The sequence below is a fragment of the Belonocnema kinseyi genome, chromosome 5 (genome assembly GCF_010883055.1).
Source record: "Belonocnema kinseyi isolate 2016_QV_RU_SX_M_011 chromosome 5, B_treatae_v1, whole genome shotgun sequence".
NCBI lineage: Eukaryota > Metazoa > Arthropoda > Insecta > Hymenoptera > Cynipidae > Belonocnema > Belonocnema kinseyi.
In genome coordinates, this window is record NC_046661.1 from 85,783,520 (window position 1) to 85,797,809 (window position 14,290).

Below are 14,290 nucleotides of genomic sequence, written 5' to 3' on the forward strand. Positions count from 1 at the left end.
CTTAATTCACTGAAAATTTATTAATTGACTAATAAAAGTATTGGAAATTGCATCTCGAATTATATATTTTCCAACTACAAAATTATTGGAGATTAAAAAAAACAATAAAATTCAAACACACCAAATTTTTCACCCAAAAAATTAAAAAATTAATGTAAATTTTTAAAGATTTCGAATAGGAAGATTATAAAAATTTGAAAGCGTTTTAAAATATATATAGAAATTAAAAAAAAAAGAATTTTAATTTTAGAAAATTTAAACAAATTGTAGATTTTTGAAGATTTTGAAAAAAAGTAATTTAAAGAGGATATATAAAAAGATTTTAAAACAAGTCAAAAGATTTTTTAAATTATCGAAGATTCTGGAAGATTTTGAAGTTAAACAAATTTTTTAATTTGAGAAAATTTAAACAAATTGTAGATTTTTGAAGATTTTGAAAAAAAAGTAATTTAAAGAGGATATATAAAAAGATTTTAAAACACGTCAAAAGATTTTTCAAATTATCGAAGATTCTGGAAGATTTTAAAGAAATTGCTCAAAAATTGAAGTATTGAAAAAAAATTTTAACCTTTTTTAAGGATTTGGACATGTTTGATTTCACTGAAAATTTATTAATTGAATAATGAAATTATTGGGAATCGCATCTCGTATTATTTATTTTCCAACTACAAAAATCTTGGAAATTTAAAGAAAAAAGATCAAAATTAGACAAGACACATTTAAATCCAAATCAAAAAAATGAAATAAATAAAAAAGAAGAATTAAAATTTTTATTTTCTGAAATTTAACTTACCGACGCAGGTATCCACCGATTTAGAATCGAGGGCGCCTGTTGATTTGCTGTATCTCATACCTGGAAATATTTAATTAAAAATTAACTCTAGTTTTTCAAAGAATTATTTTTTCAAATTCAAAATATAATTACCATTGATTTTTGGATTTTCGAGAGTTGAAGATGTCGAAGTTTCGTACATGGCCTCCATCGAATCGCCCGATACTGAAAGACTCTCTTTTCTCCCTGAAAAAAAAATCAAATAAATATAAAAATTGCGGATACCAAAAAAATCTTTTGCTCTCAAAAGCAGAATATAAAAACTAAAATTTCCTAGCGATCAAAAGCTAAACAAAAGAAAATTTTACGGCCAGGTTTTATCAAATCTCCCGTACCTCCTTATTGTTAAAATTGTAGGCGACTCTTATTCTGCTACATAAAAGAAATACAGGTCTTATATTTAAATAAATTATTCAGTCATTTATTGGCTTTCTTTTGAACATTTTTTCGAAATTTAAACTGCGAGAAAACTTACAAGTATTATCTAAACTGTTGACCAAGTCCAGATTGGAATTTGCTGAATCCTTTTTCTTTTTGTTGTTGTTCTTGTAAATCGGATCGACTGGTGGTGGTTTACCTAGATATTAAAAATAATTTTTTTTATTTAATATTTTTATTTTTTGATTGGGAAATTTAATAACTTACAATTTTTGAGGAAGTAGGGATTCTTGAGAACCTGTCTTATACAGTTATAAATATAAGCATACTGGCTCTGAAAATTTAAAAAAAAATGCAATATTAATTTAAAATAACTATTATTCCACCTTAAATTATATTTTCGGAAATTATTATAAGTTTGTTTTTAAAAAAGTTCTTTTTTTAAGATTTAGAATATGTCGAAAAAGAATTTATTGTTTTAAAAAATTGTATTTAAAAAGTTTATTAATTTTTTTCTATTTCTAATTTTTCGAAACCTTTTGAAATAGTTTTAAATCATTGTAAATTTTAAACATCTAAAATATCTTTTAAAATCATTTAAATTTTTCCTGAAATTAAAAAAATATTCAGAAAAATTAATAAACTTGCCTTAAACACTTCGATATTCTTTTTCGAACATTGTGGAAATCTTTTGAAATTTTTAAAAATATTGTCTTAAAATTAATTATATAGAAACTAAAATCATTTTAAATTTTCCTAGAAATCGTAAGATTCTAATTTAAAAAAAAATAATTAATTGATGAAAAAGTCAAAATTAATATAATTAATATAATAATACAATTATAAATATATAATTTTATAAAATTCATTTTAAATAAGCTTATAATTCAAATTGTTAGTAAAATAAAATGAATAATAATCAATAAAAAAGAAAGAAAAAAATTTAAGAAAGTTTGTTTATTCTTTTAAAAACATTCAAAATTCTTAAACAGCTTCAAAATATTTTTTTTTAATCTTCAAAAATTTATATTTTGTTTTTAATTTTTTTTAATATTTACAAATTTAAAATTATTTTTTAAATTGTTTCAAAACTTCTAAATATTTGTTAAAATGCCTCTTAGTTTTTCCTCAAATTTAAATTATCTTGTCAATTTAAAAAAATTGCCTTAACTTCCAAATTCTTTTTCGAATAATTTTGGAATCGAAATATATTATATATTTTGGAATCGAAATACGAAAATTTTTCTATTCTAGTGAAACCTTTCCAAATTCTTAAAAAAGCTTATAATTTTTTTCGAAATCTTCAAAATTCTATATTTTAAATTTTATAGTATTTATAAAAATTGTTTTTAAACTTTTAAAATGATTCGGATTTTTCCTCAAATTTACAAAAATAATCCTCTCAAAAAAACTGCCTTCAAATCTTCGAGATTCATTTTCGAAAACTTTAGAAATCTTTTTTAATATTCTCTCGCGTCATTTTTCCAAATAAAAAATTATTAAAAACTGTTCTGGGAGTCATAAAATTTTGTTTTAACTCTCCTAAAACCTTTCAAAATCCATAAAAAGCTTCAAAATTTTATTTCGAAATCTTAAAGATGATAAATTTTGTTTTTAATTGCTATAAATCTTTAAATTTCAAATTTGTTTCAAAACTTCTAAATATTTTTTAAAATAATTTGAATTTTTCATAAAATTTATGAAAAATCCTGCAAAATTCGTTTTCAACCATTTTAACAATTTTTTGAAATGTTTTGAAATCTTTTTAAATATTCTCTTAAAATTAATTTGTTTAAATCAATCATTTTAGATCCTTTGTGATCTTTCCCAATTTTGAATTAACAAAATAGTTTCAAAACATGTAAATATCTTTTTAAATTATTTGGATTTTTCCTAAAATTTACCAATAATCCTATAAAATTAAAAAAAATACATTAAGTTCTTCGATATTTTCTTTCGAAAAATTCTGAAAACTTTGCTTTCAAAGTCTTTGACAATTTTGGATATATTTTTAAACATTCTTTAAAAATTTATGTTTGAAAAAAAATAAAGCTTTAACATTTTATTTTAAAATGCTCAAAAATCTACATTTTCTTTTTAATTTCTTAAAATCTTAAAAATGTTTAATTATTATTAAAATTGTTTAAAAACTTCCAAATATTTTTTAAACTGATTTGACCTTTTCATAAAATTTAAAAAAAAAATATTATAAAATTTACAAAATCACCTTAAAATTTTTTAGATTCTTTTTCGAACATTTTGGAAATCTTTTGAAAATTTTAAAAATATTCTCTTAAAATTAATTGTTAAAGGTAAGGATACCATAATTTTTGCTAAGAATCAGAAAAATTGGTTTATTCTCTTGAAACCTTTCAAAATCCTTAGAAAGCTACTTTTTTTTCAAAATCTGCAAAAATGTACATTTTGTTTGTAATTTTTTCAAATTTTAAATGGCATATATTTGAAATTGTTTTAAAACTTCTATATATGTTTTGAAATGGTTTGACTTTTACCTAAAAATATTTTTAAATCTGTCAAAATCACAAAAATTCTTATAAAATCTGTCAATTTTTATCTAGAGTTTTTAGAAAGATTTGGAATCAAGAATCTTAAGAATTTTTTTTTTATGATCTTAAAAAATTAAAAAATTCTCAAAAAGTTTTTTTTTTTATAAATCATAAATCTACGTTTTGCTTTTAACATTTTTTAAGCTTTTCAAATTTTAAAGTAAATTTTAAATTAGATTATTTTAGAAATAGTTTTTAAATATATTTTGAAATCATTGGACGTTTTGAAATATTTTAAATATTAATTTTAAAAATAAAAAATCATTTGAAATTTTTCCAAAAATCTAAAGAATTTTTTTTATCATATTAAAAGCTTTCAAAATTCTTGAAAACTAAAATAAAAAAAAAAGGATAAAAAAAGTTATAAATTTTGATGAATTCTGAGTTTTCTCTCACCTCTCTTTGAACCATATTAAGTCTATGTCTTCGAAGTCTGTAAACTGTTCCAAAGACGTCCAATTTTCTATTATCTCTAATACTTTGCAAAAGCATATCGATTGCTATTAAAGTTCCAGTCCTGCCAATTCCTGCGCTGAAAAGGGAAAAAAAATAAAATAAAATTACGAAAAATAATTTTAAAAAATAATGAATAATTATTGTTATAAATAATTAATAGATTAATTTGAAAAATATTTTTAAAAAGATCCGAATTTTATTATTTTATTTAATACCTGCAGTGAATTACAACAAGTCCCTTATTGGCAGTAATTTGCCGACGCATTATTTGACAAAAATTGATCATTGGATCAAAATCTTCAGGTACATCATGATCTGGCCAGTCTTTAAAATGCAGATGCATTATACTCCTCTTTTTATCATCCTGAAATTTTTTAAATAAATTCTTTTTTTACCTACTCTCTAGCCAAAAATACAATTAAATAAAACAATTTTATTCAAAAACCGACCTTTTGCAAAACTAAAGTTCTTTGGGTACAAGTACGAAAATCCAATTCACTAGTACAGCGAATGGACATTTTTTCATAATTAAAAGTCTCCCGTATTATTGGGAAATACTGGTGACACTTTTCCTGAAAAAAAAACACACAAAAGATTTTTAGGTAAATTACAGACTTCACCCTCTTTCCACATTTTTTGTATTGATCTTTTTTTCAAGAAACTTCCTCTTTTTCTCGTTTTTTCTCTCGCTTAAATGCGAACTGAATTAATAAAAAATTAATAAAACAGAAAATTAATTTAATTTTTTAGTTTTCACAAAAAAAATGTAATAGTTGATATCTAAACCAAAAAGTATTTATATTTTAAACTAAAAACAGTTGGATACAACTAAAAGAGACGACTCATCAACAAACTATTTGAATCTTTAATTTAAAAATATTAATTATCAACCATACAGTTGCATTTTTAACTTAAAAAAAATTGATTTTTTTACCAAATAGTTCATTTTTCAAACTAAGAAAATTAAGCTTCTGTCAGAAAAGATGAATTTTCAATAAAATACATTTTTTTAGAATTTTTAATCTAAAAAGGTGAATTTTCAACAAAAAATGTAAGAGTTGATTTATTAACAAAAAAGATTTTAATTTTAATAAACAGCAGTTGGATTTCACCTACAAAGACTAATTTTCAACAAAGTACTTGAATCCTTATATAAAACTGATTAATTTTATACTAAAAAAATTGCATTTTTATTAACAAAAAAATTGATTTTCTTCCAAAATAGACGAATTTTCAATAAAAAAACATCAATTTTCAACTAAATAGTTAAATTTGCTAACAAATTAGTTATTTTTCTAGCGTAAAATACACATTTTTCACAAAACCCATTAATTATCAACCCAAAAAATGTGAATTTTCAATTAAAAAAAAAAAACTTTTAACTGCACCAGATCAATTTTTAGTCAGACAGTTGCATTTTTTAACAAAAAAATGAAATTACTATGGAAAGAGATATATTATCAAACCAAAAAGATGAATGTTCTGTAAAATAGTTGACTTTTCAATAAAAAAAAGTTAATTTAATCAAGCAAGAAACAACTTTTAATTAAACTTTTGAATTATCCAGGCAAAAAGACGACTTTTTTGACAAAATAGTTGAATTTTCAATTTATTTTTGAGAAATTTGTTGAATTTTCCACAAAATAATTAAACTTTGGACCAAATAATGAAAGAAATGTTAGTAACGAATGAAAAAAAAATGTCAAACAAATTGTTGAATTTACAAGCCAAAAATATAATTTTAAAAGACGTATGTGGTTTTAACAAAATTGATTCTTTTTCAACAAAATAATTTTACTTCGAATGCAATAATACAATCTTTAAACAACAACCAAATTAATTATTAACAATAAAATGTAAGATAATTAACTTTCAGACAAAAATAGTTAATCCTGCGCTACATAAATAGGAATAATAATAATTTATAGACAAAAGAAAAATATTTTAAATGAACGTGGAATTTGTTTTTTAATACTTCCAAAAAATTTTGGTTCAAAATTTAATTTATTTTCTTGAAAATGCAACAATTTTGTTAAAGTCATGTTTTTTTTTAAGATTCATATTTTCGGTTGAAAATTTAACTATTGTGTTGAAAAATCGATTAATTTTTGGTTGAAAATTCATCTTTGTAATTAGAAAATTCCATTACTCAGTCAAAAATGCAATCTGCTTTTGTTACAGATTCAAATATTTTGTTAGAAATTAGGTCGAATTTTCAACTACTTGTGTTAAAAACTTCTTTAATTTTTGGTTAAATATTGATCTTTTTTATTTAAAAATTCAACTAATTGGTTCAAAATTTATCTTTATTAATTGAAAATTTGTATTTTTTTGTTAAGTTCTACTGTTTTTTATTTTAAATTAACAATTTTCTTTTATTCAAATATCAAGTATTATATTTTTCGTTGAGAATTCAACAATTTTGCATAAAAAATTCATATTTTTTTATAGAAGTCATCTTTCTTGGCTGAAAATGAACTTTTTTGTTGAAAGCTCAACTTTCTGGTTGGAAATGCAATTGTCTTCTAAAAAATTGATATTTTTTGATTGAAAAAATAACTATTTTTTGGTCTTTTTGTTAAAGTTTAATCTCTTTTGCTTTTGATAGTTTTTTCTGAAAATGTAACTATTCTATTTTTTATCAAACATTGATCTTTTTTAGTAGAATTTTCAACTACTTTTATATAAAATTAATCTTTTTGGTTAAATATCCCTATTTTTTGGTCAAAATTGCAGCATTTTGATAAAAACTCATTTTGTGTTTGAAGATTAATCTCCTCGGTTCAAAATTTAAATGCTGTGTTGAAAATTTCTTTCATTTTTTGTTAAAAATGGATCTCTTTTAGTTGAAAATTCAACTATTTGACTGAAAATGTATTCTTAGTTGAAAATTCGACTCTTTTAGTTAAATTAGACTGTTTTTTTATTCAAAAATAACACATTTTGTATTGAAATATCAAGTATTATATTTTTCTTTCGGAATTCAACATTTTTTATTGGAAATTCAACTGGAAATACAACTATCTTCTAAAAAATTTATAATGTTGACTGGAAAATTGAAATATTTTGTTTTTAGTATAAGCTTAACCTTTTTTATTTTAAAATACCACCGTTTGTTTAAAATTCCAATATTTTATTAAAAAATAATAATTTCTATTCAAGTATTCCATTGAAAATTCGTCTTTTTAAAAAATAAAAAATCGTCCTTTTAGATTAAAAGTTTATCTTACTTGGAAAAAAATTCTTTTTGGTTGGAATTTTAACTATTGTATTGTATTTGGTTAAATTCGACTGTTTTTTTTTTATTTATTTAAAATTAAAACCTTGTTTAGTTAAAACATCAACTGTTATATTTTTTTTTGAAAATTCATAATTTTTTTATTAAAAATTTATATTTTTTTATTAAAGAAGATATTTTTTTAGGTTGAAAATTAACTTTTTTTTTATTGAAAATTCAACTTTTTGATTAAAAAGAATCTTTTTACATTTTAAATTAAAAAAAAATTCAACTATTTTCTTGAAAGTTCGCCTCTTTTGTTTGAAAAATCAAATATGCTAAAAAAAAATTTTTTTGTTGAAAATTCCACTAGTTGGTCAAAAGTTCAACTACTTTATCAAAGATAAATTCAAAACAAAATTTAAAATTCAACTTTTTGTTAAAATTTTTTAAAAAATAAAAATCAAATCTGGTTTATTTAAATTAACAACTATTATATTATTGACTGAAAATTCATCTTTTTAGATTGAAAATTCAACTACTTTATAATAAAATTAATTACATCGTTGTAAATTCTACTATTTGCTTAAAAATTCAACTATTTTTTTGAAAAATCAACTATGTTGTTAAAAAAAAAAATTTTAGTTAAAAATTCCACTATTTGGTCGAAAGTTCAATTATTCTATCGAGAATTCGTCTCTTTCGCTTCAAATTTCAACTATTTGGTTAAAAATTAATTTTCTTAATTGAAAAATCAACTTTTTGGTTAAAAATTTTTTTTTAATAAAACTCTTGTTTATTTAAATAAAAACTATATTATTTATTGAAAATTTATGTTTTTCGCTTGAAAATTCGCCTATTTTTTTAAATTTCGCCTCTTTTGTTTGAAAAATCAACTATGTTGTTAAAAAAAAGTTTTTTAGTTGAAAATTCCACTATTTAGTAGAAAGTTCAACTATTCTATTGAGAATTCGTTTCTTTCGCTTTCAATTTCAACTATTTAAAAAAAAATTAATTGTTTTAAATTGAAAATTCAACTTTTTAGTTAAAAATTATTATTTTTAAATTTAAAATAAAACTTTTGTTTGTTTAAAATAACAATTATTGTATTATTTATTGAAAATTCATCTTTTTACCTTGAAAATCCGCCCCTTTTGTTTGAAAATACAACTATTTTGTTAAAAAAAAAGTTTTTTTAGTTAAAAATTCCACTACTTGGTCGAAAGTTCATCTTTCTCGATTAAAAATGATTGCTTTTGTTGTGAAATTTAAAATAAAAATTATTGATGTATTAACTATTTCATTATTTTTTGAGAATTCATCTTTTTAACTTAAAAATTCAACTATTTTTTTTAGAATTTTAAATTTCTATATTTTTAAACTTAACTATTAGGTTCAAAATAAACGTTTTTTAGTTGAAAATTCCATGTCTTGGTTGAAAGTTCATCTTTTTCAATTAAAAATTATTTTTTATTTTTTTGTTTTTGAAAATTTACAATAAAAATATTTATTGATATATGTATCAACTTTTACATTTTTTCTTGCGAATTTCATATTTGGAGGCTTGTCTAATTTCATTAAAAATTCAACTATTTGGTTAAAAATTAGACTGATTTGTTGAAAATTAGTCTCTTTTTTTTTTAAGTTCAACTATTTAAGAAAGAACATTTTTGTTATAAACTAAACTATCTGTTTCAGAATGAACTTTTTTTGTTGAAAATTCAACTTTTCTGTTTGAAAAATTCAAGTATGTTCTACAAAATTCTTATCTTTTCGTCTAAAAAATTGAAATATTTTTGTTTTGGTAAAAAGCCTTTTTTTTTTTTTAAACTCGAACTGATTGAAAATTACTTTTTTTTTAAATTGAAATATCAACTGTTTGGTTGAAAATTTAATATCTTTTGACACGAAAGTTTAAGAATTTAAAGGGATTCATATAAATATTAATATGACACATTAATTTTATTTAAAAAATATATTGCCCTATTTTCTTTTTAAAAAATCATTCTATTTTCCCTGTTCCGCGATTCTTTTGGTCTCTGAAATCTGCTAATATTTTTCTCCTCGGAATAAAAAATAAATAAAAAACTCACTTTTCCTTTTTCAAAAAGTTGGGTCAGCATCACAATTATTTTCACGTCATACTGATCAACCATTCTCCAAAAATCGTAGGTCGTTTCTTCCTTTGGCCCCTGGCAAGCAATATATTCATCCTCGCCCGTGTAGCCCTAAAAATTTTTAAATAAAATAAAAATTTCAGAATAATAAACACCAGAAAATTGAGGGGAAAAACTCACAGTAATGAAAGAAGCGTTTATGTAATCCGTGTTTGGATCGTTATCAATCACGTCCAATTTGACTCTCGAAAAATCATCTGTAATTAAAATAAATATTAATTTATACAGAATTTTTACAAGAAACATTTTTTTTTGTTGAAAAATTAATTACATGGTAGAATATCCGAGTATCGATTCTTCTTTCGGTTGGCTTGGAGGCCGGCAGCATTTGTCGGCATTTGAAGATCCAAACTTAGAGTTTGTAACAACTGAAATTCATTGCTGAGTTTTCCAGGATTATCAGCCAATTGTTGACAATGACTGATAAATTTTCTCCGCGTGAAAGGCGACGGAACTGGAGAGCCAGGCATATCAGAATGCAAAAACCTCCTCAGAACTCTGGAAAAATAAATATTTATGAAAACTAATTTATAAATTAGGGGTGGAGGGGTCCGAGAAATAAGGTTTTTTTTAATGTAATTATTTTTATAAAACTATAATAATATGAGAGAGGTTTCTAGAAAAATTTGAAATGATTTGTTTATTTTGGAAAATTAATTTCAAGAGAAAATTGAAAAAGGTTTCCAAAATTGTGAAAAAAGATTCTAGAAGTTTGTAGAGCAAATATCGTAATTTTTCGGGATACAAAAAAATAGGAAAATTAAGAATTAAAAAAAAAAACAAATTTTGAACAAATTTCAAAAAATTGATGAATGAGAAGATTTTGAAAGATTTTAAAACGCATCAAAAGATTTCCGAAATTTTCGAGAAAGAATCTGGAAGATTTTGAAGCGATTCCTTCAAAATTGCAGGATTTAAAAAGATTCAAATTATTTTAAAAGGTTTTAGAAGTTTAAAAGAATTTTTTAACATTTACAAAAAATCGTATATTTTTTAATATCCCGAAATAGAATTTTGAAGCATTTTAAGGATTTTTAAAATTTTTTAAATAATAAATTACAGGATTCCTAGGAAAATTTAAAATTATATTCATTTTGAAAAATTACTTTTTAGAGAATATTTAGAAGGGTTTCAAAATATTTTGAAGATTTTCAAAATATTTTGAAGATTTCCAAAATTGTCAAAAATGAATCTGGAAGATTCTAAGACAATTTTTGTAATTTTGCATAGTTTTTTTTACAGGATTTCGAAGATTTTCGAAGACAAGAGAAATTATTAAGAAATTTTGTAAGGTTTCAAGAGGATAAAAAATTTCTTAATATTCCTACAAAAATTTGAAATTAGTTTTATTTCTCTAAATTTATTTTAAGAGAATATTTAAAAAGATTATAAAATATTTCAAAATATTTTTTAGATTTTTGAAGAAGAAACTTCAAGATTTTAATTAATTAAAAGAAAATATTTCAAAAGATTTTAAAACCTTCAAAACATTTCCAACATTATCGAACAAAAATTATGAAGATTTTGAAGAAATTTCTTTAAATTTGCAGGATTCAAAACAGTTTTAAAAGATAGAAAGGTTTTATGTTTTCCTAAGAGAATTAAAACTCATTATTATTCTGAAAAATTATTTCAAAATCATATTTAAAAAGATTTTACAAATTTTTGAAAATGAATCTCGCAAGATTTTAAAACAATTTTATTATTTTGCAGCAGTTTTTTAAATTAAAAAAAAAAAGTGAATCATTTTGAAAGATATTTAGAAGTTTAGAAACAATTTCAAAAATAATTTTTAATTTTAAAACATTTCAAAAGATTAAAAACAAAATGTAGATTTGAATAGTTGAAAATTTCGCAATTATAGAATTTTCCTGCGTTGGTTATTTTAAATATTTTTTAATTTCATGAAAACTTGTAAATTTCTTTAATATTTTCTAAAATGACTCGAATTTTTCCTAAAATTTGGTCAAATCCTATCAAATGAAAACAAAAAATTTCTTCAAAATTTATATTTCTACTCGTAAAAACGAATAATGAATTGAAAAAAAAACCAACTGACACGGCTGCCACACAGTGACTTTTTAAAAACAAATCACTAATATAGTCATTTTTTTAAAGAAAAAGGCCCCTTTATTCACTTTAATCAATCTCATTTTTAATTTTATCAAAAATTCCTCTTTTTGGAGAAACTATTTTATTATTTGCTTAGAAATTTAATTTTTTGTGAAAATTGAACTATTTTGTTGAAATCATATTTTTTATTACAAAATTCAAGTGTTTTATTGAAGATGCCTAATTTTAGTTGAAAATTCAAATTTACATTTTTTTTGAAAATTATTTTCTAAAATGAAAATTTAATATTCCTTTTTTGATTATAAATTTATTATTTTTAGTCGAAAATTCAACTACTTGATTCTAAATTCATGCCCAGTAGTTACAAAATCTTGTATAAAAAAATTATTCTCCTAGCTTGAAAATTCATCTTTCTGATTGAAAACTCTTTTTTATTCGTTGAAAATTATTGTTTTTTGACTGCAAAAACTTCCATTTTTAATTGTAAATTAATATTTTTTAGTTGGAAATTGAACTTTTTTGTTGAAAATTCATGTCTTGTTACAAAAATTTGTTGTAGAAAACTATTCTTTGATTAAAAATTTGTTTTTCCTTTTGTTTAAAAATTATTTTCTTTACCTGTATATTTAACTGTTCCATTTGCCATTGTAAATTAAATTTTTTTATTTTTATTACCTAATTTTTGTTTGAAAATTTATTTTTCGTAGTTGAAAATTTAACTATTTGGTTTAATTTTTGTTAAAAATTAATCTTCTTGGTTCAAAATTCATGTTTGCGGTTGAAAATTAAACTGTTTTGAAACATTAATGTACTTTCCAGAAAATTTAACTATATTGTTGGAAATTCGTTTTTTGGTTGAAAATTAATTTTTTTTACTGAAAATTCATTTTTAAATTAAACAATTTTGTTAAAAGTATCTTTGTTTTTTAAAGTATCAACTATTACATTTTTTGTTGAAAATTCATCTCTTTTGGTTGAAAAATAATTTCTAAGTAGAAAATCAAAAAATTTGGGTAAAAAATTATTTTTTTTCGTTTAAGGTTCATTAGTTTATTTATAAATGAATCTATTTGGTTGAAATTTCTTTTTTTGTTGAATTAATTATTTACCTCAAAATTAAACTATTGGATTTTGTGTGGAAAATTAATATTTTTAAGCTGAAAATACAACTATATGGTTGAAAATTCGTTTCTGGGTTAAATTATACTATTTTTAATTTTTAAGTATAGTATTTTTCAGGTAAAACATCAACTATTACATTTTTTCTTCGAGAATATATATTTTTTGGTTAAAAATTCACCTCTGGTCGAAAATTGAACTATTTTGTTGTAAATTGTTTTTGTTTTTTTTTATAGAGAATTAATTTTTGAACTGAAAATTGAAATATTTCGTTAAAAATTCATCTTTTTTCTTTTAGTGGACTATGGTACATATACCTATTTTCTTCAAAATAATTTATGTCCCTATTTTCGTGAAAAGTTGGAATAAAATCCAAATTATTTAAATTTATAATTTTCTCGTTTTCCAGTCTCAAAAGTTTATTTATCTTATTAAAATAAAACAAATTATAATTTGTCTGAAATTGAAACCTTCCTACAGTGGATAATCATTAATAAAGAGCAGAAATAAAAGAAAAATAATTACTTTCAATTTAAATTTATAAACACTTACAGTATCTTAATTATTATTTAAAGTAAATTAATTATTTATCCACTGTAGAAAGATTCCCCCTAATGTAATTAAAATTTCCAGAGTAGATAGGCCTCTTTTTCTCTGAAGAGTAGTCACTTTCAGTCACTTTTTAGTTCAAGTTAGTCACTTTTTCCACTCGTTTAAAGTACTTTTCGAGTATGTGGCAGCCCTGCCAATTGAATACGCACTTGGCGAGATTTGTGAGGAGGGACTTTTGTTTCCGAAAATCAGAATTCATTTTTCAAAGCCAAAGAATAAAACTGATCGACGCACTTCTATCGATGAAATAAATGGTAGCATTTTATAAACGCTATCTTTCTGCTATTCACCTTCGTCTCGCATGTTTAAAAATATCCATGTTTAAAAATAAGCTTTTGAATTTAAGCAGCACTGCTGAAAAAAGCCAGGCCAACGAAAAAGAATCAACACTCTCTCGTCGACTAACTTTACTAATGTAAAGCATATATTAATTGCGTATGAGTATGGCAGTTGATGCATTAGGATGGCCTTGTATGCCTAAGTCTAGAGTAGTCTTCTGACTCAGAGGACAAATATTGATTATTTCCTTCCTACAAGTGTGCATCTCACTCACACCTCAATTAACTTGAGAATCAAGATCCTACCTTGATTTTTCAATCGAATCATCGATTGATTGACCGAGTTTTTCAGGGATACTGGGAAACTCGAATCTTCAGAGTCATGATTCAGAATTTTTTTCACAATTCAAAGGGTGGCTGTTTTGATCGAAGATTTAAATTCCCGATTTTTTACCCGGTTTGCTAACATTCACCTTGAAAATCCGCCTCTTTTGTTTGAAAATACAACTAAGTTGTTAAAAAAAAGTTTTTTTAGTTGAAAATTCCACTACTTGGTCGAAGGTTTATCTTTCTCAGTTAAA

At 22.3% G+C, this 14,290-nt stretch overlaps 1 protein-coding gene across 3 annotated transcripts in view; it reads right to left on the reverse strand.

Moving 5' to 3' along the window:
- Positions 1-14,290, reverse strand: part of LOC117172329 (tyrosine-protein phosphatase 10D) — a 77,043-nt gene that overhangs the window by 8,623 nt on the left and 54,130 nt on the right. For all 3 annotated transcript variants that reach the window (XM_033360123.1, XM_033360122.1, XM_033360121.1), the window contains exons 12-21: positions 9,899-10,125; positions 9,748-9,824; positions 9,544-9,678; positions 4,683-4,805; positions 4,449-4,597; positions 4,174-4,309; positions 1,478-1,544; positions 1,308-1,409; positions 926-1,018; positions 794-853 (exon numbers count right to left, since the gene is read on the reverse strand). In XM_033360123.1, coding sequence (XP_033216014.1) covers positions 794-853; positions 926-1,018; positions 1,308-1,409; positions 1,478-1,544; positions 4,174-4,309; positions 4,449-4,597; positions 4,683-4,805; positions 9,544-9,678; positions 9,748-9,824; positions 9,899-10,125 — 1,169 coding nt within the window. The remainder of the gene's footprint in view (positions 1-793; positions 854-925; positions 1,019-1,307; positions 1,410-1,477; positions 1,545-4,173; positions 4,310-4,448; positions 4,598-4,682; positions 4,806-9,543; positions 9,679-9,747; positions 9,825-9,898; positions 10,126-14,290) is intronic.